General features: G+C 31.0%; 3 protein-coding genes and 1 long non-coding RNA gene across 6 annotated transcripts; 2 read left to right on the top strand and 2 right to left on the bottom strand.

The window, feature by feature from the left end:
- Nucleotides 1-6,492: 6,492 nt before the first annotated feature.
- On the bottom strand, nucleotides 6,493-16,313 carry LOC145969772 (uncharacterized). Its single transcript, XR_014438241.1, has 3 exons — nucleotides 15,981-16,313; nucleotides 6,976-7,125; nucleotides 6,493-6,845 (listed from the first exon to the last, which is right to left on the bottom strand). It is a non-coding gene; the product is annotated as an uncharacterized LOC145969772 (long non-coding RNA).
- Nucleotides 8,743-12,090, top strand: LOC145969771 (uncharacterized). Its single transcript, XM_083096001.1, has 8 exons — nucleotides 8,743-9,052; nucleotides 9,374-9,622; nucleotides 9,716-9,817; nucleotides 10,010-10,084; nucleotides 10,216-10,478; nucleotides 10,613-10,772; nucleotides 11,111-11,213; nucleotides 11,315-12,090. The coding sequence occupies exons 1-8, from the start codon at nucleotides 8,857-8,859 to the stop codon at nucleotides 11,406-11,408; spliced, it is 1,242 nt and encodes a 413-aa protein (XP_082952127.1). The 5' UTR covers nucleotides 8,743-8,856; the 3' UTR covers nucleotides 11,409-12,090.
- Nucleotides 16,314-16,881: 568 nt separating the features above from the next.
- Nucleotides 16,882-19,979, bottom strand: LOC145969770 (uncharacterized). 3 transcript variants are annotated; one of them, XM_083095998.1, is made up of 3 exons: nucleotides 19,762-19,979; nucleotides 19,336-19,534; nucleotides 16,882-19,118 (listed from the first exon to the last, which is right to left on the bottom strand). In XM_083095998.1, exons 1-3 carry the CDS (start codon nucleotides 19,962-19,964, stop codon nucleotides 17,145-17,147), a joined length of 2,376 nt encoding a protein of 791 aa, XP_082952124.1. In that variant the 5' UTR covers nucleotides 19,965-19,979; the 3' UTR covers nucleotides 16,882-17,144. The 3 variants fall into 3 exon arrangements, with proteins under 3 accessions (XP_082952124.1, XP_082952125.1, XP_082952126.1); XM_083095999.1 differs by having other exon boundaries at nucleotides 16,882-19,109; XM_083096000.1 differs by having other exon boundaries at nucleotides 19,614-19,901.
- A 758-nt stretch (nucleotides 19,980-20,737) lies between these two features.
- Nucleotides 20,738-24,229, top strand: LOC145970627 (uncharacterized). The gene is made up of 4 exons (XM_083097500.1): nucleotides 20,738-20,756; nucleotides 20,811-20,985; nucleotides 21,241-21,445; nucleotides 21,663-24,229. The coding sequence occupies exons 1-4, from the start codon at nucleotides 20,738-20,740 to the stop codon at nucleotides 23,634-23,636; spliced, it is 2,373 nt and encodes a 790-aa protein (XP_082953626.1). The 3' UTR covers nucleotides 23,637-24,229.
- Nucleotides 24,230-24,764: the final 535 nt, after the last annotated feature.

The raw sequence follows: 24,764 nt of genomic DNA, 5'->3' as shown, positions 1-24,764 counted from the left end.
ATAATTTAAATATGCAATATGTAATTTTATGTAATAAATTTATTTAATTTTATTTACCCTGGCGAAAATAATTATCGGAGCGTAAGTCGAATGTAAGGAAAGAGTAACAGAAGTGTAAACGAAGCTTCTAGGAGGCGTAAGTTGAAACAACGAAACATAAATGAAGCGTTAACACTTCGTTGTTTCAATTTACGCCTCCTAGAAGCTTCGTTTACACTTCCCAATAAGCAAAATGTAAGCAGTATGTCGACAGACTGGCAACAGATTTGATCAAACCATGTTAGCAGAATGACATCTACTGCGTCCTCATCCAGCTTATATTCTGCTGACAGAGCCTGCTCACAGAATCTGACAGCAGATTGATAGCAGAAATCCAGCAGGATCTGTTAACATGACTTGACGCTCGATTGGCGGCAAAAACCGAGCAGAATCTGTAAACATAATCTGATAACAGATTGTCGGCAGAAATCGAGCAGGATCTGCGCACGCAATCTGATGGCAAATTGACAGCAGAAACCGAACAAGATTTGGGCTTACTTATATTAATGTTGTATAAATGCAGTAAAATTGATTATTACAGGTGCTAAATAAAAGTATTTTCGGTGAGTTATCGGTTAATTACAATTTTTTCTGATATGACATAATGTATAATAATATATGTTATATCGTAATTATTCTCACATAACGAAGGACTAGTTCAATTTAATTAAATTAATAATAAAGTAAAAGTAATTTAATTTATAAAACGAAATATAATTTATTTAGAATTAAATTCTTGCTTTATGCTTCAAATAGGCAGTAAATGAATAATTTACCATTTATCCTATTGATTCCAATCAGTTAATATTCTAAATCTCATCTGCTTGTATCAGATGTCAGAAATTAAAGTGATAGAAATAGTTACTATATTTTTGATCTTTTATTAATAATCGCGACTTTATACATATATACTTTTGACAGAGATTTGATTGCGAGAAAGTATATCACATAGCGGTAAACGAAGGAACTATCGAATCATGCAAACTCTGTTCTGCTTCTGCCGTCAATCTGCTATCAGATATTGTGTGCGCAAATCCTGCTCGGTTTCTACAGGTAATCTGACATCAAATTTCGCCGCACAGATCCTGTTCAATTTCTGCCATCAATGTGCCGTCAATTATATCAACAAGTTCTGCTAGTTTTCTGTTGATAATCTGTTGTCCAGTTATGTGAACAGATTTTGTTATATTTCTGTTGACATTCTGCCGACATTATATGATATATCAGAACCTGCATCAATTCTGTAATCTTTCTGTCGAAACAAAAATTTGTAACAGATTACCTGACAAGATCTGCTTTAGCAGACTTGGCTATTGGGGTAACCTTGAAAATTGCACATACGATAATAAAATGTTAACACGCATCAGGATACATATTACAAATAATACAGTTTATATGTAATTATGAATATTCACCTGGATTATTTTTCTTCAATAATACAAAGCAATTATATAACAACCCACACAGAAAATAATATCTATTAGATATCTATTAGATATTCTCAATGGGCATTAGGGATATCCACGAATATATAGGAAACATTTATTAGACGTGCTTTAGATATCCAGATGTCCGCCATTCGAGATCTCATAAATATTTATAGGATATCTACATAAATATGCACTAGATATTCATACAATATTTAGTGGATATTTCTGTAGATATCCATTGCATGTATATTGGATATTCATCAGATTTCTGCGTGGATATTTATTCAATGTTCCATAAATATCTACAGGATATGTAAACCAATATCCTGTAAATATCTATACAATATTCAGTGGATATTTATTATATATAGATATATTTATTACGTATATATTGATATTTATTTTTGAATGGATATTGATTTAATGTTCTGTATATAGATACCATATATAACGGAATTTAAAAAAAATTAACCGTCTGAGGGTTAATTATATGGAGCTCTGGAGCTCCTCGCAAAAGCTAGAGAACATGCGGCTATAATAGTCTGCGCTCTTTGACCGATAAGCCGTGACTCGTGGGACCTGTGCTGCGGCCTTATATACTGTCTTAGATGGATCCCACTTTCGGGTTAGGCGTTTTTCTTTTCGCCACCTAGCGGCGAGGCGTGAAGCTCGTGGAAGTATATGAATATCCATTGGTTATCTTTGGTAGATTTTCAGTAGATATGGATATGTGGATTTTATATGGATGTCCAATGGATATCCTTGATCGATTTTCAGTGGACATGGATATGTAGACATTATATGGATGTCTAATGGATATCCTTGGTAGATGTTCAGTGGACATGGATATGTGGACAATATATGGATGTTCAATGGATATCTTTGGTAGATTTTCAGTAGATATAGATATGTGGATTTTATATGGATGTCCAGTGGATATCTTTGATAGATTTTCAGTAGATATGGATATAGGGATTTTATATGGATATTCAATGGATATCATCATTGGTTATTCAGGAGATATAAACATTTTAGACATCTTTTAGATATCTATTGGTTATCCATAGTGGATATGGACATTAAATGGATATGTAGATATCCAGTAGATATCCATTAGATATTTTCTTCTGTGTGGGAATATAAAAAGAAATGACCACAATAATTGTGTTACGTCCGGCGGACTCCACGATTCTTTTCTTTCCTCGAAATTATACGATAAACATTGGTCAATTCTTACTCGTAGATATCTGAGATAGAGAATAATAAATGGAATCTGACATTAAGCGGATGACCAGTCGCTGTCAACTCAAATTTTTTACTATAAAATCAAATAGTCGTATATGGTTATAGTTGGTACGTCCGGTGAAATGTAAAACCACTTGCGCTCAAACGATCCTTATCAAGTACCACGTCAACAATAGGCATATGATACTTGTCTCTTAGAGTAAGAAACAATAAATAAAAGTAATACTAAGGGTAACCAGTAGCTATAACCTAAGATTTTTTAAAACAAAATTGTAGTTACAGCTGTCACGTAAAAATCCAAGTGCTTCGCATGTTTATAATGGTCCATATGAAACTTTTCTATTTGACAATTTAGACAAAAAGCATACTGGATCTTGGAAAAATTATCAAAAAGAAAACTAAACAATCTTTGAGACGACACATACATATGTTTGACTCACGAGCAAATTCTCATGAACAGTAAATTAGTCATCCTACTCCCATTCTACTAGATAAATCTAAGTCTCGAGCCAAAGAGCTCAACCAATTAAAAATCTCAAGAAACCCCTCTCCTTCCAAAAACTTCCTTGTCCCTAAGAAGGGAGTAATTGAAATTGTCTCATTCGTTCAAAAAGATCCCTACTATCCAGTAAGGAGGAGGAGCAATGATTTTAAAATACGCGAGCACAAGTTGCAGCGGGGGGATTCATTCATTCATTCATTAGCACTCTTTTTCTTAGTCACAGTCGAGATTCAGTTATAGTTAAATATAGAATTTTGAGAATTCAGTCTTAATCTGATTCAAATTATATAGCCTCGGGGATCCTTTCTTGTGTCACGCAATTGAATTATTAATCCGCTTTATGTCTTAGCGAAAATGTCTTATTAAGATTTAATTGTGCATTATGTGTAAGTGGATATTTATTAAAAATCTTCTGGTGGACATCTCCATTAGCCAGCTCTTCATGCTATAATGGCGAAGACTTCAGCCATTGCAATTTTATCAAAGCATTCACTCATGTGATGTCAACGAGTAGTGAGTAAAATTGAGTAATTTTTATTTCCTCTCTTTCACATATCTTATTATTTCACCATTTAAATTGAAACATTTCATCTTTTATTTATTAACTTCTTGTTTTTCTCTCTGAAAGATGGTTCTCGATTAACTCCTTGATTCTTATTTCCCTTTAATTGTTCTTTATGATTTATTCAGCGCGAATTAGTATCGTTTTCTAACTTTATACCTCGTTTCAGCCTTTCCTTGTATATATTTAACTCTCCCTATTTCTATTTTTCCCATTCACTTTTCTTTAATTTCTCATCTCCTTTATATTATTATTGTTATTATTATTATTATTATTATTTTCTTTACGTTATTTTTCTTTATATTATCATTACTTTTTGAAGAAACCGTTAAAGTAGATGAATGATTTTTGAGCTCAGACTTGGCGAATCTCTTATCTTAATTTTATTACTGTATTTTAATTTAGACCTGTGTTTCAGCGAATTTAGAAAATTTTAATTCTAATTACAACACATATGCGCAAGCGACGAATACTATACTTCCTTTAATGAGTAAGCGTTATTCATATTCTTATTACACATTCGGTTTTTATTTTTGTTTTATTTCTTATATTATATTAAATATATATATATTGTAATAACCAGTCAGAACTTGATTCTTAACGTAAATTCCTCCCTGTATATTCTGACTGATGACCTCCGAACGATTGTAACACCCGCTGGAATATATACATACACACAGATACCCACACACACCTAGTTATAAGCGCTACCATGTATTTTTCATTCTTTCTTTATCTTTTTAAATATTATATTGTATTTTTAATTTAATATATAATTTAATTATTTAACCCGTTCTCTTCCCTAAATCCTGAGATCGCACTAGGTCCCATCCCGCGTAACATGGATTAAATTCCTTTACCGAAAAGGGACCACCGAACGAATAGGCTTAAAAACGCAGCGTTATAGAGACCTTCGGTCGCTGACCTGTGTCAGGCCCTTCACATTACGGCCCATCCATTCCAGGGTCTGGACGTAACAATTGGATAATCACTATAATACACACGTGAATAAATAAAGAGCAGCACTCATACATATATACTCTCTATATAAGTGGCGCTGAAATAAAAACATATGAATTATAAACACAAAGCATATAGCGCGCATATTTAATTTGAAATTTTGTTATTAATCAATTTTCCTTAAAAAACGACTTATTAGTAATGTTTTAAAATAATTAAAATTATTAAAAATAAAATAAAAGTAATGAATAAAATAATTAGTAAAAGAAAAAAGTTATATTTTATATATATATATATATATTATTATGTTTTATATATATTATTTTATATATTTATATATATTATAGTATATTAAATTGCGAATAAGAGAAATAAAAAATATAGTAATAAAAGTTAGTATAATATTAAAAAAAAGAATAATTAAAATTGTCATTTATTAAAAAAATGAAATTAAACAATTTATATAACTAATTTTTATTATGTATTATACAGGGTGAGCCATTTTAATTAACGCACGCAATTATTTCGGAAACAAAGCATTTTAGAGAAAAATGTTTCAGACAAAAGTTTTATGGTTTCGAGGGGGCCATAAGATGGTATCATTGGTTTGACACTGAAGAGTCATTTGAAGGTCACGTGAAGGTCACTTCAATTTTTTTAAATGGAACACCCTATATATTTTTGCACACTCTTGTAGCTTATCTCGAGAGCTTTCCAAAAGAATTGGAAATTGCAAATTACATATTTTTTCTTCAAAACAACTATGTGTTTTCTTTACACCAGTTGATTCCTCTCATTATTTTGTACGTAAAAGTATTAAGGTAAGATAATCGAAAAATGAATATTTTACAAGATATTTTACGGTTTATGTAAAATTAAGAAATTATTTCAAGCCTCATAACTCAAAAAGTACTTAACGAAAAGGTACTTAATTATAGTGTTTTGGAAAGCTCTCGAGATAAGCTACAAGAGTGTGCAAAAATATATAGGGTGTTCCATTTAAAAAAATTGAAGTGACCTTCACGTGACCTTCAAATGACTCTTCAGTGTCAAACCAATGATACCATCTTATGGCCCCCTCGAAACCATAAAACTTTTGTCTGAAACATTTTTCTCTAAAATGCTTTGTTTCCGAAATAATTGCGTGCGTTAATTAAAATGGCTTACCCTGTATATACATTTTAAACAGAGGGAGAGAGAAAGAGATACAATTTTATATATAGTTTTATGTACATGAGTGAATTATAGGAAAAAAATAAAAAGATTCTCGATAAGGAATACAAAATACTTTCATATTGATTTCATCAAGTGAAAAAGTTGTTAATTCGGACCATTCATTTCCAACAAAAATATTAAATAATTTAGACTCTACTGGATAATGAGGAAGATTACTTGGATTTATTAATATTCTTCCTTGCATAAAGGATTTTTCATTACATTTATAAATATTTGTAATCTGAAAAATATCATTATTTTTTAAGCAACAAAAACTATCGACCTCTTTTTTTGATGAAAGTTTGAATGTTTTATAAAAAATAGAATCATATACTAATTTCTTTTTATCTGACTTCATAGAATTATACTGAGCAAGTTGAGGTTTTGAAAAGTTATGTTGATCAAACGATTTTTTATATTTAGCACGTTCCACTATTCTGTTATGTAACTGTTCCAGAGGCTTTTCTCCTTTTTTTAATTGTCTCTTAATTTGATATAAAAAGCTTTCAAAAGAGAAACTACTAAATGAATCTAAATGTCCGAATTTAACAACATCATCAGCTAAATGAATTAAATTGTGAACATTTGAAACACAAAAATCTTTTCCATATAATATTTTTGAAGTTGAAACAAAATAAATTAACAAATTCTTAGCATATTCATTGTTGGTAATACAATCATTTTCATGACACAATATTCTAATAGCGCAATGTAAAGAATTGAAATGTAATACATAATTTTCCGGTATATAATTTTGAAGAATAACTGGTCCTACATATATATAATAGAAATAATCTTAGTTCCGTTGCTTTCCAACGTTCCAGTTCTTCTAAACTACGTGTCTTTCGTGCAAAGTCACTTGGTACCCATGCAGATATATTACATAAAACTTCTGAAATTTCAATAATATCTGTAGAACTAAATTTAATTGCTTTATTATTTCCATGCATAAAATAATGAAACATTCTTTTAACAACTCCCAGGCAAACTAAATGCATATAATCTAATGGAAATTGACTTACCATTCTTACATTTGCTCTTTCAAAAATTGATCTTCCTATATGATGTTCTTCATTTTCTTGATTAACAAAATTCTCATCTGTCCTCAGATTTGCAGATGCCATTTCCAGAAAAAGCATTCGATGATTAATATAATCACCTTCTTGCATACACTTTGAACAACCAAAATATGCATTGAATCCTTTAGTACACTTTACAAATGATCGAGCTGGAGAATCACAAATCACACATCGAATTGTCACTGTAAAATGTTTTTCATTAAACTTAAGTCCTTTTTCGTGTAAAGAAATGTACTCTTCAATCAAATCTTTTAGAAATTCATTAGGACAATCAGGTTTACTGTAGATACGTTCCAATAACAAATGGTTGAGCAATTCTAGGATATATTTCTCCTAATATTGGATAAAATTGGCTTTTTGAACTTTTTGTTAAAGGTAAACCATCTATGTTTATATTTATTTCTATATCCTTAGGTACTGTATTTAAGTGTACAGTTTTTAAAATATCTATTAAAGCATTTTCTAAGCCGTAATGAAAATATTTCCCAGGAGAAACTTCACGAGTAACAGTCCCAGACAGCACAAAAAGGCCAAAAGATGTCTTAAAGACGTCTAGAGGACTTTAAGACATCTTTAAGTTGTCTTTTAGATGTCTTTTGGACATGTGTGCTGTCTGGGGTGTGCTTAGGCGTACTGAGCAATGTCCTGGGATCAAGTGGAAGATCTTCTAATTCATTTACGTCTTTAATATTTTTAATAACTTCAATAATGCTTCAGTAGCTCGATGAGTAATATTATAATCGCATATCCATTGCTTTAGCCTCGATCACTAACTTATGTGAAATTGTGGAAAGCAACAGAATATCGAGAACTGCTTTTATATACAGGACCTGTAGTTTTTAAAAATTTTCTTCGTAGAGATATATATGATCATTTTGTAACTTTACATGTAGCTATTAGAGTATTATGTTCCAATAAATTACAGGATTTATTTAATTATTGTCAAGAATTATTAGAACATTTCGTTACAGCATTTGCATTAATTTATGGTACACATAACGTTTCTTACAATGTACATGGTCTTATTCATCTTGTAAAGGATGTAAAAAAATTTGGTCCACTAGATAATTTTAGTGCGTTTAAATATGAAAATTATTTACAAACGTTAAAGAAACTATTAAAAAAATATGATAAACCTTTACAACAAATTGTAAGAAGATATTTTGAACATGAAAAAAATAAAGTAGCAGAAAAACTTATGACAAAAGAAACTAATCATTTTACAGTAGATTTGAAATCTATTCATACATTTGGTCCATTAATACATGGCTGTTGCAATCCACAATATAAAATAATAAGAAAAGAAAATATGACTTTACGTATAGATGTACAAGCTGATAGTTGTTGCGCATTAACTGATGGAACTATTGTGTTAATAGAAAACATAGCACATAATAAAGATCTAAATGTAGATGTAATTATAGGTCGAAAATTTTTATACAAGGAAGATTTTTACAACATTCCATGTTCCTCATCGTTATTACAAATATTTAGTGTACATAGTTTAGGTCAATTACAAATGTGGCCAATAAAAAATATTGATACAAAATATGTTAAATTACCACTATTAGAAAATAAATATGTAGTACTTCCATTGTTACATTAATAAATTGAATTAAAAAAAAAAATATATATATATATATATATATATATATATATATATATATATATAGATTTTAGTTATTGTAATTAGATAATGTATATTTAATATTTTAATATACTAATTTAACACTTATATATATTTTGTATGTTTAAACGGTATATTGTATATTAAATATATTTCTAAAATATATTTAATATATCTATTACTGCTAGTTTGGAGCTATGGAACAGTATGCCATAGTAGAGTTCATCGATGGACTGCAAATGATACCCTCTTCTTGGATAACCAAAAATAATAAATATGCATATTGGCCTACTTTTACATCAAACGAAAAATTTAGAAAAGCTGTGCAAAAATGTATTTCAAAGATGGACGATTGGCCGCAACATGAAATAAAAAGGATTTTAGCAACTGCAAGTAAGTACATACAAAAAGTAAATTAAATAATTATATTAATATACATAAATAATACGTTAATATAGATAATTAATTGTATTCTTATTTTGTTGCTCATTCAATATTCTTCAATATTAAAATAGTATTAAATATAGTATATGTTTGTAGCATAACTTATAGACAATTTTTCAAAAAATATTTTTACAAACTTATAATACTTACACTTTAGAGTATAATTGTTAAAGTAAAATATATAATTAACAAGCATTTTTTTTATTTAAAAATATAAAAATTTTTAATTTTATATTTACTATTTGTTATATATAATTTTATTTTTTTAAGGTACATATGAAAAAGGAATTAAAAAATTAAAAAAAGCAGAATTTATATCAGATTTAAATTCTGAAAGTGAAGATAATGATACTTTAAAAAGGAGTAGAAAATATAGAGCCAAGACTGTTATAAGTAGTGAAGAAAGTTTGAGTGAAGAGGAAAAACGTGTTCGTGTACCATCGTATCCAAAGGTTCCACACAAAAAAAATCTTGATAAACAGTCGTATGAAAATTCAACAATTAAAATGCCATTGAAAAGTTAGTAAAAAGATTTATAGCGTATATTAATATAGTAAAAATATTTATAATATATATACATTACAATAATAATTTTACTTATCATTTATATAGATAAAAATGTATCAAAACTGACCGAATATGAAGATAACAATTCAAATATTAACCTAAACAAAACAAATGTAGAAACATTTTCTTCAATAAATAAAAATACAGGTAATCGATAAAAATATGTATAATAATTTTTACAACAATAATTTTTATAATAATTTTATTTTTAGTATCGCGCTTTCAGTAATTTTATATTTTTAGTATATTCAGTAAATTATTATATTTCAGTATTATTAAAATAGTTATAAACTAATTTCATTTTAATATTTCACATTTTTTGTTTTTTTATTCTTATAGGACGTGATTTTAATCAGAATTATGTCAAAGAAAAAGAGTTCAGCTCTGAAACTTATGAAACTGATTCTACAATTTGTAAGTATTAATTTGTATTATTTTGTAATGTAAATTTCCATGTATTCTATATCACATTTGTATGTATTATATATATTTTGTTTTAAAACATATTTTTTATTATTTTATAATATATTATATACTATTTACAGCAACAACAGATTTTCAACGATATGTTGTACGAAAATTATTGGATATAGACTTCAAAATATCAACAGTACATGAGGAAGAGAAAAATATAAACACTAAATTAGATAGTATACAAAATCAAATCCAAACTTTTGTATTAGATGATGGAGTGAAAAACAAAGATGTTGAAGTAGATTACATGGAATTCTTTCCGTTACAAACATTAGAAGAGCTAGAAAAATTTGAACAACAATTAGTTGAGAATAAAATAAATCGTAAAGCATTGGTATGCGTATTTTGAAAAATAATCTTTAAAAATAATTGAATCGAAAAAATTACTTATTTATATTTTTAATTTCATTTATAATTATAATTATTTTATTTATTTATAAAAAAATTTATTATTTATTTCATTTTTAGATTACACAAGTGGCACGAATAGGTGGAACGGATGTTAAATCACTTACATTTAACATCTTACGTAGACTTCTGAGTGATTCAGTTGGAAGTTTATATAGCTACATTGGCGGAAAGAAAAAACGTTCATTTTTCGATTTATATTTACGAAAAATTATATTTGGTAAATACAATTTCTATTTATTATTTATAATATTTAAACTACTAAAATAAGTACTTGAGATATTTTTCTGCACATAAAAAATATTGTTAACAAATTCAATTATTTTTTAAAGATTATTTAATTACATCAAATTGGATTTTTCAAAATTATTAAATATTTATTTATATACATATTTATGTATTACTGTATTTATTAATGTTTTATCATGTTTTTTACTCATTCTTATAATCTTACTTTGCTTTTTCAGTTTAGAGAATATTTTATTTTTTGTTAATATCTATTTTTAAATATTTTACTAAATATTTTTTAATACTATTACCTTTTAACATATATTATAGGTGCTGTACGAATCTATTTTCCTGAGACTACCGAACAGAAGATATCAGAACCAATTAAATCCTGGTTAAGGCATGCAAGTGAGCGTAGCATGAAGAAAAAAAAGTATGCATGATATTTTTTATTTATTTTATTGAATAATAAAATAATATTATATATTATTTAAAGTTTTAAATTTGCTAAAAAGTTTTGCTTAAAAATTCTAGCATGGATAAGAGAGCAGATACAGTTTCTACACAAGAAGATGAGGACCAAGCAGAAGAGATGACTTTAAATGAATTAACTGGTCCAAATATCTAAGAATAACGTCTATGGTCCAGATATTTGAGTCGTTGAAGAAACGATTGCTGGCTTTGAAAAAATTTGATATTTAATACACGAAGGCTTGATGACCGAGGTTATGTCCAACATTTCGTCCATCGATGGTGTCGATTATATCTTGACAAAAAAGCAAAAAGCAGTAGCTAAACTCGCGCTAGTAGTAAGCTTACTAGGCAGTAAACTTGGGCTGCGATCCGAAATGCGCTCACAGTGCTGAAAGCATCGCTCTGTCCTCGTTTGATATTCGTTATGAAACAAAGACAGATGATGCTTACAGCGCTGTGAGTGCATTTTGGACCGCAGCCTTGGTGGTAGTAAATTTATTAACCAACGCAAGTTCTGCTTATCTGCTTTCTGCGTTTCTGCCAAAATGTGAATTCATCTTTATTCTTTTATATTCTATAAGAATATAAAAAACTAATGTAAAATGAGATTTCCTATTACTTTAAAATGCAAGTATTTTTATTTTATTTTATAGATATAGGTTCAGTTATTTTATAATAGCTATCGATTCAGTTATTTTATAATAGATATAGGTTCAGTTATTTTTCAATATTTTCTCAAATTAAAATAATATCTAATGCGAACAAATTTATAAGTTTTACATAATGCTTCATTATCAGTGCAAATGTTTGTTAGTTACTCAAAATTATTATATTTTGAAATATTATATTTTGTTATATTTAACATTCATTATATATTCTATATATATTAATATGTTATAATATATATAACATATCTTATATAAATTATATTTATAGTGTATCAAAATTTAATTTTAATTATTCATTAAATTGCAGAATGTTTATTTCATTAAAAAGAATTTTGTTTTTATATGTTTCAACAAATTATATATGTGCATACGGAAAATATGCTCTTATATATACGTATATATGTGCGAAAATAAAATTAAAATTAGTTAAACAGAATTCATGTATGTGTAAGTCTAAATTTATCCTTAAATTATCCTATAAAGTACCTCAATAACATATTCAGGATGTATTATGGACGTTTAAAAAATTACAACGTCTTATGGATATCTTATGGACATTCTTAGGACTTTGAAGTAGGATGTCCTGAGGATATTTTTAGGCATAGCATGAGGCGCTCATTTGCTATTCCTCAGGACATCCTGAAAAAGTATGAGGAATATAACAGGATATCCTCTGCACATCCCGCAAAGAAAAGAGGATGTCCTTAGGATATCCAGAAGATATCCATGTGCTGTCTGGGTATTTATTTATCATAAAATTTTGCGAGCCATCTTTATATATATATGTGTGTCGTCACGCACATATAAAGACGTCTCGCAAAATTTTATGATAAACATTTTCAGTGTGAAATAATTTTTTTTCTCATATGATCAATTATTCGAATTCATAACCTCAATATAGTTAGCAGACAAATTCAATATTTCGCATTTTCTATTATTGCATTCGTTTGGGAATCATTTGGGCAAGTTTAGGAAAGCATTTTCATAGTTTGGGAAATAATAGTTTATTTATAATTAATAAAAATAAGTTCGGCGTATAGTTAGCAGAAATAATTTAAAAAAAATTTTTTTTTTTTTTAATCAACGTAGAATTATTTGGGAAACACTTCTGTAACGGTCCCATAGTTTGGGAAATAATAATTTCAATGTAATGAATAAATAAAAATTTCACGATCATATAGTTAGCAGTCAAATTTGATATTATCTATTATCTATTAAACCAATCGCTTGGGAATCGTTTGGGCACATTTAGGAATAGATTCTCATAGTTTAGGAAATAATAGTTTATTTATAATTAATTAAAATAAATTGAGTGTATAGTTAGCAGACATAAATATTTAAAAAAAAATTTTTTTTTTAATTAACACGAAATTATTTGGGAAATATGTCTGTAATGTTTTTAACGTTTGGGAAATAATTATTTCATCTGAAAATCGGTAAATATGTCGATAAAAGGAGCCCGCCTCGACCTCCGGGAACATAGCCGGGCAACTTCGACTTTTTTAATTTTTTTTTTTTTTAATTGTTTGTTGGTTAATTTCTTACAAGCATGGAGCTGACACACACACACACACACACACACACACGGCCGGGGGGTGCAAGGGAGGCCTTCGGCCCCCCTCCCGCACCCACCCGTCCCCCTCGCTTCCTGTGAAAAGTTGCAAAATGGAACCTCGCTTCGCGTGGAAAGTTGCATCCTACCGTAGGCACCCCTACCGGCGGGGTGGGTGCAGGAGGGTGCAACTTTCCACGCGAGGCAAGGTTTCACTTTGCAACTTTCCACGCGAAGCGAGGTTCCACTTTGCAACTTTTCACGCGAAGCGAGAGGGACGGGGTGGGCGCGGGAAGGGGGCCGAAAGCCCCCCTTGCACCCCCCCCGTGTGTATGTGTGTGTGTCAGCTCCATGCTTGTAAGAAATTAACCAACAAACAATTAAAAAAAAAAAAATTAAAAAAGTCGAAGTTGCCCGGCTATGTTCCCGGAGCCCTGGCGAAAATAAGAAACTTTATAAAGCGTTAACAACCGTTGAGTGAGGGTTTTCTGAGAGTTTATATGCTTTTCAAACTTTGTGAGAGCACTTACATAACGCTGTTGGGTTTTGAATGCTTATCAAACGCTGCAGTGTTGCAATTTTTGTTCTACAAACTCTTTATATAATGTTACATGAAAGTTTTGCAATGCTGAGGTAACATTTTTCAGAGTACGTTCAGTAAACGTTGATACATCTTCGTGTACAGAGTTTACTCAGACTTTTCAAACGTTTACGTTTACGCTATAACGTACAAACGTCTTTTAAACGCTGCAGTGTTGCAATTTTTGTTCTACAAACTCTTTACTAATCGTTTTTAAACTCTCGACGAACTTCCACAAACGTTCATGTAAACGCCAAACAAACGTCTCATTTTTGCCAGGGAGATCGAGGCGGGCTCCTTTCATCGACATATTTACCGATTTTCAGATGAAATAATTATTTCCCAAACGTTAAAAACATTACAGACATATTTCTCAAATAATTTCACGTTAATTAAAAAAAAATTTTTTTTTTTAATATTTATGTCTGCTAATTATAGTTAGCAGAAATAAATATTTAAAAAAATTTTTTTTTTATGTCTTATATTATATTTATGTCTGTATTATATTTATGTCTGCTAACTATAGTTAGCAGTTAATTTAAAAAAAAAATTTTTTTTTAATTATCGTGAAATTATTTGAGAAATATGTCTGTAATTTTTTAACGTTTGGGAAATAATTATTTCATCTGAAAATCGGTAAATATGTCGATGAAAGGAGCCCGCCTCGACCTCCCTGGCAAAAATGAGACGTTTGTTTGGCGTTTACATGAACGTTTGTGGAAGTTCGTCGAGAGTTTAAAAACGATTAGTAAAGAGTTTGTAGAACAAAAATTGCAACACTGCAGCGTTTAAAAGACGTTTGTACGTTATAGCATAAACGTAAACGTTTGAAAAGTCTGAGTAAACTCTGTACACGAAGATGTATCAACGTTTACTGAACGTACTCTGAAAAATGTTACCTCAGCATCGCAAAACTTTCATGTAACGTTATATAAAGAGTTTGTAGAACAAAAATTGCAACACTGCAGCGTTTGATAAGCATTCAAAACCCAACAGCGTTATGTAAGTGCTCTCACAAAGTTTGAAAAGCATATAAACTCTCAGAAAACCCTCACTCAACGGTTGTTAACGCTTTATAAAGTTTCTTATTTTCGCCAGGGCTACACCAGATGATATATTTATAGAATTTATTAAAGCACATTGCAGCTTAACAATATTCCAGAACATGAAAAAAATTTAAGAAGGAAAATGATCATGGATGCTATATCTACATCATTACCAAAAATGTAATTTTTAGGGTTCAAGTACAATGAAAAATATAAGGAATAGGAACAGGGAATAACCTAAGAAAGAAAGAGAAAAAGAAATATCTTTTTCTCTCTTTCTTTTCTACATTATTCCCTGTTCCTATTCCTTATATTTTTCATTGTGCTTAATCCCTTACAAATTTTATTATTTGTTAAATGTTCTAATGTCGTACTAATTGTGTAATAAATATTCTCATATCAATTATATCAAATGCGTGTTCAATATATCTTTCCATACTTCTAATTATATATTTTTTTTAAATAACCTGTAAACATTTCAATATTTCAGATTGGCAGGCATTATTGCAGGATATCCTGGACATTTTGTGGCGTATTGTAAACGATTTTCTGGATTATGGGAACAACACACTTAAAGTCAGTACACATGAGAAATTTTAGTATTTACCATAAGCAAATCGACCAATCACAGGACGGCGTCCATTTTATATAGCTACCGGCTAACTTCACAATATAAAAAATTTAATTAAATTCGTTTAATTTTAATTTAAAAAATTTAATTAAAATTAAACGAATGACTCACAAACCTTTTTAATTATACTTCAAAACTCTTCATACGAAATACAAACGATTCATAAGGAGAATTTTTAATATTTAGTTATGTTGGCTAACTACATACTGTAAAAATGATTAATTTTTTATAATTATTCTAATTACTCACAAACGTTTTTAATCACACTTCAAACATCTTCATACGAAATACAAACGATTCCATAAGGAGATTTTTGGTTGGCTGAAAAATTTCCGGCTAACTTAATACGAATGTATGTAAGACCGTGGTATAGACTTATTTTGAGGTTATATTTGCTGCACATCGAGTTCGTGCATGTGATCAGTTGCTAACAGAAGTTTAACTAAGGTTTAATTAATCTATCCTCATTGTACAATGGAAAAACGAATAGTATATAAAACTAAGTTTAAGGATCAAGAAACGTTTCATTAAACTTTAATAAAACTATGTTTACGGATCAAGGATCGTTTTATTAAACTTTAGTTTAAGCTGTTATTGAAAAACCGGCCCTTATTAGTCTTCTTAAAATTTCATTGTAGACGCCGCATAACTGACTATATGGGCGGAACCTTAGGCCAGGTCTACAATAGGCAATTTAAGCCTTAAGAGATTGACCAATCACAGTCAAGTATGAAGAGAATACTCGACTGTGATTGGTCAATTTCTTAAGGCTTAAATTACCCGTTATAGATTGGGACTTAGCATTTAACGGAGGCTTTTAATGTATATTAAATTCATAATTCTCTGCACCATCTTTGATAAAATTATTTTTTTTTACTTTTATATATTATTATATCTTTAAAAAAATTTATTTGAAAGCTAGGCAACTCAATGAAAAGCTGTAAACTGCACTCTCATTTGACCTCATCAGTACAGCACATTTCATTGGTCGTCTAATATATATTATTACAATGATTATACATATATATAAGGTGCTTTCCATTTACATCAAAACTCAGATAAATCTCACTTCTGTCTTTCTTTAACATGAATGTTGAAGAAAGACAAAAGTGAGATTTATCTGAGTTTTGATGTAAATGGAAAGCACCTATTATTTACAACGATTTATTTTGTTTTAATGCCGCAGCAATTACTTCTTATGAGACCTTATTTTCAATTTTTTAGCAAAATATTTTATTATTAATAAAAATATACAAAGACCTCTTTATTTTATCAACTAACTGTAATGAAATATAACTGAGAAATTACAAGAAAAAAATAAAAACTTATTTGTTTACACGTGACACTGTCAGAGAAGAATGCGATAATACTTATTTGTTACTTATTAAACACAAACAAAGCCAATGCACGATATCATTTGACAACAGTAGCGGTATTAGCTTTAGTAGCCTCTGTAGAAGTACTTTCGAGAAATTTTGCTTCATTTACATCAGTAGTGTTCACTAAGTATCGCATAGTCACATTTGACTTTATTTTAAAACACAAACCAACATAAATTTTTGTTTTAACATGTTTATACTCCTCCTTGTCAAAAACCTTGAAATACTGTTTATCAATAATTTGTTTAAGAGCATCTTGTGATCTTTCTGTTTCATTTTCTTTGCAATATTTCCATTCAAATATGGCTCCAACTGTTCTAAGAATTATAAGCATGTCAAATTCATGTTTTCTTCCTCGCTTTTCCTTGGAGATCTTTTGACAGACTGCTCTGTTAGCTTGTGCACTGAAAATTGTACTATTATATGCCAAATAAAAAAGAATATGATGTAACTCTGACTCATTATATGGAATTGTCGCACCGTCTGAAAAGAGGGCTGAAACTGCATTAACGAGTTCACGAAATGGTCTTTCTTTACTTTTCTCAGTTTCCTCTTCATCATTTGCCATTAATAGCAAATTCCCCAGTGCTTGTATGTATTTTTCTATATTTTTAGGCTCGAGTTTATACTTTGTACTAAACATCGATTCACTGTAACATTTACGTTCGATTACGCTCTTTATCTCCCAATTTGGTATCTTCAGACTTACAATGTGCGCATTCTTTTCAACTGCATTCAACAAACCATTATCCCACAGAAGCTGTAAGAAGTAATTCACTTGCGAGGTTTCTAATTCATTCTGTGAATCACAGATTGTCTTTTTCAGTTCCAAAATATTATCAACTGTTGGCTCAGCTAGTTCTATTTGAATGTTCTCATCTTCAAGAAGTTTCTCGATTGGCTTTTGTATCTGAGATTTCACAAACAAGTTTCCTAAAATATCCACAAAGCCTGACCTGGCCCAATAGCTATCAAACATTTTTCTTTTTTCTCTAACACTATTTTGCAAATAATTTATGACAGACCAGCTATTGTAAATTCTTGTTTCTTCACTATTTAATATTTGGTATCCATCGTACCACTTTTCGACACCATCAGAATCCTTCACTGCTTGAAATTCACTTTTCTCAAATAGACTATCTACTTCCTGTACTGTAAATCCATATACTCCAGAAAAATCATCTTCTTGCAAGAATAGAACATTACCATGATTGCGTAATTCCCAGGAAAATGCTCCAGATAAACGAACAGAGGAATTAAGTAATGCATGCGCCACAATTGTTTGATCCTTTAAGCTTGCTGACATCAGATGGCTAATAGAATTTAACAGGTATCGCAGGAGTTTATCATCCATGTTCTCTGTAACAGCTTTCATAATGGGCGCGTCGGTCTCGTCTATGAGAATAACAACTTTTTTGTTGAAGTGAGAATACAATATTTCAGACAAGAATCGCAATCCGTATTGTACATTAGTTTGGGACAGTTCTTTCAGTCTATTATGGTTATAATAGTTCAGAAATATTTCGATATCTTCTATTTTCTTATCTTTAAAACTGCAAGAACCATCAGCAGCTTTTTCAAGAAGGTAAGAATGCTGCTGGAATGCTTGACAAAGAGCTTCCTTCAGTGATTCTAAAATGTCTCCCTTTGTTTCACCTCCTACATCTTTAAGACTCATAAATATCACGGGGTACTGACCACAATGTTCCTTAACGAACTCTGGATGCTCAAAACCTAGCTGCAAATTCATAAACAGCTTGTAATTATCACCATCTTCTGGATTTGAAATTGGCTTTGCATCTTCATTTACTGTTATCTTCAAAAAGTTCTCGAGCATATTCATAAATGTAGTTTTTCCGAAACGGCTCGGGGCTGTTATCCGAATCACAGATGCTCCATATTCAAAGAAACTTTTTATATACTTGCTCTTATCCACAAATGTAAGTTTTGTTTTGACGATCTTAAAATCCGTTGTAGAGAGATCAGCTATATCTGATTCCTTTGGTATCTGTAAACAAAATCAGATAGGCCCCATTAATTTTGCTAATCACACTCAAGATATGCATGAAATATATACCAGCAGTAAAGAGAAGAAGGTCGCAATACCAACAGAACGTGCGAAAGCGCAAGCGAGTACAGATGCAGCCATAGCAGAAAACATGCAAAGAAGGCGAAAAAGAAATTACTTTAGCATATGTCGATCAATAAATTTAACTAATTCTTACCTTGTGGAAGTTGCCTGGCTTATTCTTTGTTCCGTATTTTGTATGATCGACATCACAATTGATAGAGAATTCAGGTACAGTAACACTTCCAATTTTAGCATCGTTAGTTTTAGGTTTGTCATCATCCCTGTTGACAGATCCATCCTCCGTATTCATTCTTCGTCTTTGTCTTTTTTTGTCTGGTTCACCCATAAATTGTCTATAACAGAGATATTACCAATGAATAAATAAATTAATAAACATTAATGGCATTATAGCGAATTTTATTGAATTAATACATATAATAAGTATATTGTAAGGGGATGAAAGATAGCTGCGGTTTCCGAGATAGAAACCACGCCGTCAGGTAATGGGCGAGCCGGGAGGGGAATGCCTGATGATAGAGATTTCGGGATAAATAAATACAATAAATGACCCGGAGAATACCGAGATAGAGAACGCTCGGCCAGTTTACCGATGGCTACAGGCCAAACTCGCGACGAGAACAACAATACTGTCCGAGGAACGACCACAATCATAAGGCTTAGATCGGGAAAAATGCGCAATAGCCACCACGTGCAAAGTAACGGCCTCGTGCTCACTGTACGACGGCCGGAAAAAGACTCTCGCCGGTAGTCGTGGTCGCTCATCTCGGGTCGCGCCAAAAACTCTCACAGCCAATCGTCTTGCGCCACGTCAATCACCGTGGCGCACTAGCGCCATCGCAACCGCACGTCAGGGCATCGATCATGTAATTTTGAGCGAAATTTTTCACTTTTCACTTTTTACTCAATGATTTCACGTGAATTTTTCACGAATCACTTTCGATTATATAGCTAAATGAAAAGTGAAATAGCGTATATATACGCTCAATTTATTAATTAATTATAAATAAACTATTATTTCCTAAACTATGAGAATCTATTCCTAAATGTGCCCAAACGATTCCCAAGCGATTGGTTTAATAGATAATAGGGAATATCAAATTTGTCTGCTAACTATGTATGATCGTTTCAGAGAGAGCATCTTTTTTTTTACATAACCAATTTTTCTTCAACTAATTTAAAGTGTCATATATAAGTGCAATTATGGATTGCGAATAAAAAAATGTTCATTATACGGAAACGGAACGGACGCTCCTTGCTCAATTAATTTCAGAAGAAAAAGTAATTGAAAATAAAAAAACAGGAGCAGCAGATTTGAAACAATATTTACATACATATATTTACATATTTACACTAGTAATATTAGTAATTTTGTAATCTATAGGTTTTAGTCTCCCCCTTTGGTAATTTCACTTTTCATTTAGCTATATAATCGCAAAGTGATTCGTGAAAAATTCACGTGAAATCATTGAGTAAAAAGTGAAAAGTGAAAAATTTCGCTCAAAATTACATGATCGATGCCCTGACGTGCGGTTGCGATGGCGCTAGTGCGCCACGGTCAGTGACGTGGCGCAAGACGATTGGCTGTGAGAGTTTTTGGCGCGACCCGAGATGAGCGACCACGACTACCGGCGAGAGTCTTTTTCCGGCCGTCGTACAGTGAGCACGAGGCCGTTACTTTGCACGTGGTGGCTATTGCGCATTTTTCCCGATCTAAGCCTTATGATTGTGGTCGTTCCTCGGACAGTATTGTTGTTCTCGTCGCGAGTTTGGCCTGTAGCCATCGGTAAACTGGCCGAGCGTTCTCTATCTCGGTATTCTCCGGGTCATTTATTGTATTTATTTATCCCGAAATCTCTATCATCAGGCATTCCCCTCCTGGCTCGCCCATTACCTAACGGCGTGGTTTCTATCTCGGAAACCGCAGCTATCTTTCATCCCCTTACAATATACTTATTATATGTATTAATTCAATAAAATTCGCTATAATGCCATTAATGTTTATTAATTTATTTATTCATTGGTAATATCTCTGTTATAGACAATTTATGGATGAACCAGACAAAAAAAGACAAAGACGAAGAATGAATACGGAGGATGGATCTGTCAACAGGGATGATGACAAACCTAAAACTAACGATGCTAAAATTGGAAGTGTTACTGTACCTGAATTCTCTATCAATTGTGATGTCGATCATACGGAAACAAAATACGGAACAAAGAATAAGCCAGGCAACTTCCACAAGGTAAGAATTAGTTAAATTTATTGATCGACATATGCTAAAGTAATTTCTTTTTCGCCTTCTTTGCATGTTTTCTGCTATGGCTGCATCTGTACTCGCTTGCGCTTTCGCACGTTCTGTTGGTATTGCGACCTTCTTCTCTTTACTGCTGGTATATATTTCATGCATATCTTGAGTGTGATTAGCAAAATTAATGGGGCCTATCTGATTTTGTTTACAGATACCAAAGGAATCAGATATAGCTGATCTCTCTACAACGGATTTTAAGATCGTCAAAACAAAACTTACATTTGTGGATAAGAGCAAGTATATAAAAAGTTTCTTTGAATATGGAGCATCTGTGATTCGGATAACAGCCCCGAGCCGTTTCGGAAAAACTACATTTATGAATATGCTCGAGAACTTTTTGAAGATAACAGTAAATGAAGATGCAAAGCCAATTTCAAATCCAGAAGATGGTGATAATTACAAGCTGTTTATGAATTTGCAGCTAGGTTTTGAGCATCCAGAGTTCGTTAAGGAACATTGTGGTCAGTACCCCGTGATATTTATGAGTCTTAAAGATGTAGGAGGTGAAACAAAGGGAGACATTTTAGAATCGCTGAAGATAGCTCTTTGTCGGGCATTCCAGCGGCATTCTTACCTTCTTGATATAGTTGCTGATGGTTCTTGCAGTTTTAAAGATAAGAAAATACAAGATATCGAAATATTTCTGAACTATTATAACCGTAATAGGCTGAAAGAACTATCCCAATCTGATGTAGAGGACGGATTGCGATTCTTGTCTGAAATCTTGTATTCTCACTTCAACAAAAAAGTTGTTATTCTCATAGACGAGACCGACGCGCCCATTATGACAGCTATTAGGGAGAACATGGATGATAAACTCCTGCGATACCTGATAAATTGTATTAGCAATCTGATGTCGGCAAGCTTAAAGGATCAAAAAATTGTGGCGCGTGCATTACTTAATTCCTGTGTTCGTTTATCTGGAGTATTTTCCTGGAAATTACGCAATCATTGTAATGTTCTATTCTTGCAAAAACATAATTTTTCTGGATTATATGGATTTACAGCACAGGAAGTAGATAGTCTATTTGAGAAAAGTGAATTTCAAGCAGTGAAGGATTCTGATGGTGTCGAAAAGTGGTACGATGGATACCAAATATTAAATAGTGAAGAAACAAGAATTTACAATAGCTGGTCTGTCATAAATTATTTGCAAAATAGTGTTACAGAAAAGAGAAAAATGTTCGATAGCTATTGGGTCAGGAAAGGCTTTGTGGATATTTTGGGAAACTTGTTTGTGAAATCTGAGATACAAAAGCCAATCGAGAAACTTCTTGAAGATGAGAACATTCAAATAGAACTAGCTGAGCCAACAGTTGATAATATTTTGGAACTGAAAAAGACAATCTCTGATTCACCGAATAAATTAGATACCTCGCAAGTGAATTTCTTCTTACAGCTTTTGTGGGATGATGGTTTGTTGAATGCAGTTGAAAAGAATGCGAACATTGTAAGTCTGAAGATACCAAATTGGGAGATAAAGAGCGTAATCGAACGTAAATGTTACAGTCAAAGGATGTTTTGTAAGAAGTATAAACTCGAGCCTGAAAATATAGAAAAATACATACAATCACTGAGGAATTTGCTATTAATGGCAAATGATGAAGAGGAAACTGAAAAAAGTAAAGAAAAACCATTTCGTAAACTCGTTAATGCAGTTTCAGGCCTCTTTTCAGACAGTGCGGCAATTCCATGTAATGAGTCAGAGTTACATCGCATTCTTTTTTATTTGGCATATAATAGTACAATTTTCAGTGCACAAGCTAACAGAGCGGTCTGTCAAAAAATCTCCAAGGAAAAGCGAGGAAGAAAACACGAATTTGACATGCTTGTAATTCTTAAAACAGTTGGAGCCATATTTGAATGGAAATATTGCAAAGAAAATGAAACAGAAAGATCACAAGATGCTCTTAAACAAATTATTGATAAACAGTATTTCAAGGTTTTTGACAAGGAGGAGTATAAACATGTTAAAACAAAAATTTATGTTGGTTTGTGTTTTAAGATAAAGTCAAATGTGACTATGCGATACTTAGTGAACACTACTGATGTAAATGAAGCAAAATTTCTCGAAAGTACTTCTACAGAGGCTACTAAAGCTAATACCGCTACTGTTGTCAAATGATATCGTGCATTGGCTTTGTTTGTGTTTAATAAGTAACAAATAAGTATTGTCGCATTCTTCTCTGACAGAGTCACGTGTAAACAAATAAGTTTTTATTTTTTTCTTGTAATTTCTTAGTTATATTTCATTACAGTTAGTTGATAAAATAAAGAGGACTTTGTATATTTTTATTGATAATAAAATATTTTGCTAGAAAATTGAAAATAAGGTCTCATAAGAAGTAATTGCTGCGGCATTAAAAGAAAATAAATCGTTGTAAGTAATACATATGTACAATCGTTGTAATAATATATATTAGACAACCAATGAAATGTGCTGATGAGGTCAAATGAGGGTGCAGTTTACAGCTTTTAATTGAGTTGCCTAGCTTTCAAATAAATTTTTTCAAAGTTATATAATAATATATAAAAGTAAAAAAAAATAATCTGTGGTTAAATCAAATCTACATATCTTTAACCTACACGTGTCAAATAATATCTATATGCTTAATCATTTTTACGAAGACTTAAAATTACGAAGACATTAAAAAAAAAGGTTTTTATTATCTTTATAAATAATATTTTTTATGTAAAATAAATCGAAACATGAATTTTGATGATTTTTCTTATGTATAACTAAAAATAAATATTAGTTTCTTTTATAATAATCACTAACAAGGGAACCTCGCGAACCCGAAAATTCTGATCATAATGAAACTTTTCACATATGTAGAGGGGGTAAACAGATGAATTTAGAAATTTTCAGTTGGGGCCCAAAAACGATTCTAAGGGGTGAAACCACCCCTCAGATAGAGCGGTTTATCGGTTTTTTCTATATATCACGAAAATTACTGGAGATATCAAAAAATGTTTAATACAAAAGTTTTATGGCAAAAATGGCTCTATTCAATGACATTAATAAAATTTAAAAAAAAAATTTTTTTTCTAAAATTTTATTAATCTAGTTAAATAGAGGTGTTTTTACTATAAAACTTTTGTATTAAACATTTTTTGATATCTCCGAAGGCCCCCCTTGCACCCCCCTGTGAGTGAGTGTGTGTGTGTGTGTGTGTGTGTGTGTGTGTGTGTGTGTGTCAGCTCCATGCTTGTCGTAAGAAATTAACCAATCATATTCGATTACTATTTCACA

The sequence above is a fragment of the Camponotus vicinus genome, unplaced genomic scaffold (genome assembly GCF_025532165.1).
Source record: "Camponotus vicinus isolate PSW18456_S1 unplaced genomic scaffold, iyCamVici1.0 SCAF_4, whole genome shotgun sequence".
NCBI classification, from domain to species: Eukaryota; Metazoa; Arthropoda; class Insecta; order Hymenoptera; family Formicidae; genus Camponotus; species Camponotus vicinus.
The sequence above is the reverse complement of the archived record's forward strand: the minus strand, read 5'-3'. Positions and strand labels throughout refer to the sequence as shown.

Excerpts from the sequence above, each read along its gene's own strand:
- LOC145969771 (XM_083096001.1), top strand. The coding sequence starts at position 8,857 with ATGGAACAGTATGCCATAGTAGAGTTCATCGATGGACTGCAAATGATA. Across the intron at positions 9,623-9,715 it reads AATTAAAATGCCATTGAAAA|ATAAAAATGTATCAAAACTG; the intron begins GTTAGTAAAAAG and ends TCATTTATATAG. Across the intron at positions 10,479-10,612 it reads AAATAAATCGTAAAGCATTG|ATTACACAAGTGGCACGAAT; the intron begins GTATGCGTATTT and ends TTTCATTTTTAG.
- LOC145969770 (XM_083095998.1), bottom strand. The coding sequence starts at position 19,964 with ATGAGCGACCACGACTACCGGCGAGAGTCTTTTTCCGGCCGTCGTACA. Across the intron at positions 19,535-19,761 it reads GCCGAGCGTTCTCTATCTCG|ACAATTTATGGGTGAACCAG; the intron begins GTATTCTCCGGG and ends TCTCTGTTATAG. Across the intron at positions 19,119-19,335 it reads AGCCAGGCAACTTCCACAAG|ATACCAAAGGAATCAGATAT; the intron begins GTAAGAATTAGT and ends TTTTGTTTACAG.
- LOC145970627 (XM_083097500.1), top strand. Across the intron at positions 20,986-21,240 it reads AGTTTGGCCTGTAGCCATCG|ACAATTTATGGATGAACCAG; the intron begins GTAAACTGGCCG and ends TCTCTGTTATAG. Across the intron at positions 21,446-21,662 it reads AGCCAGGCAACTTCCACAAG|ATACCAAAGGAATCAGATAT; the intron begins GTAAGAATTAGT and ends TTTTGTTTACAG.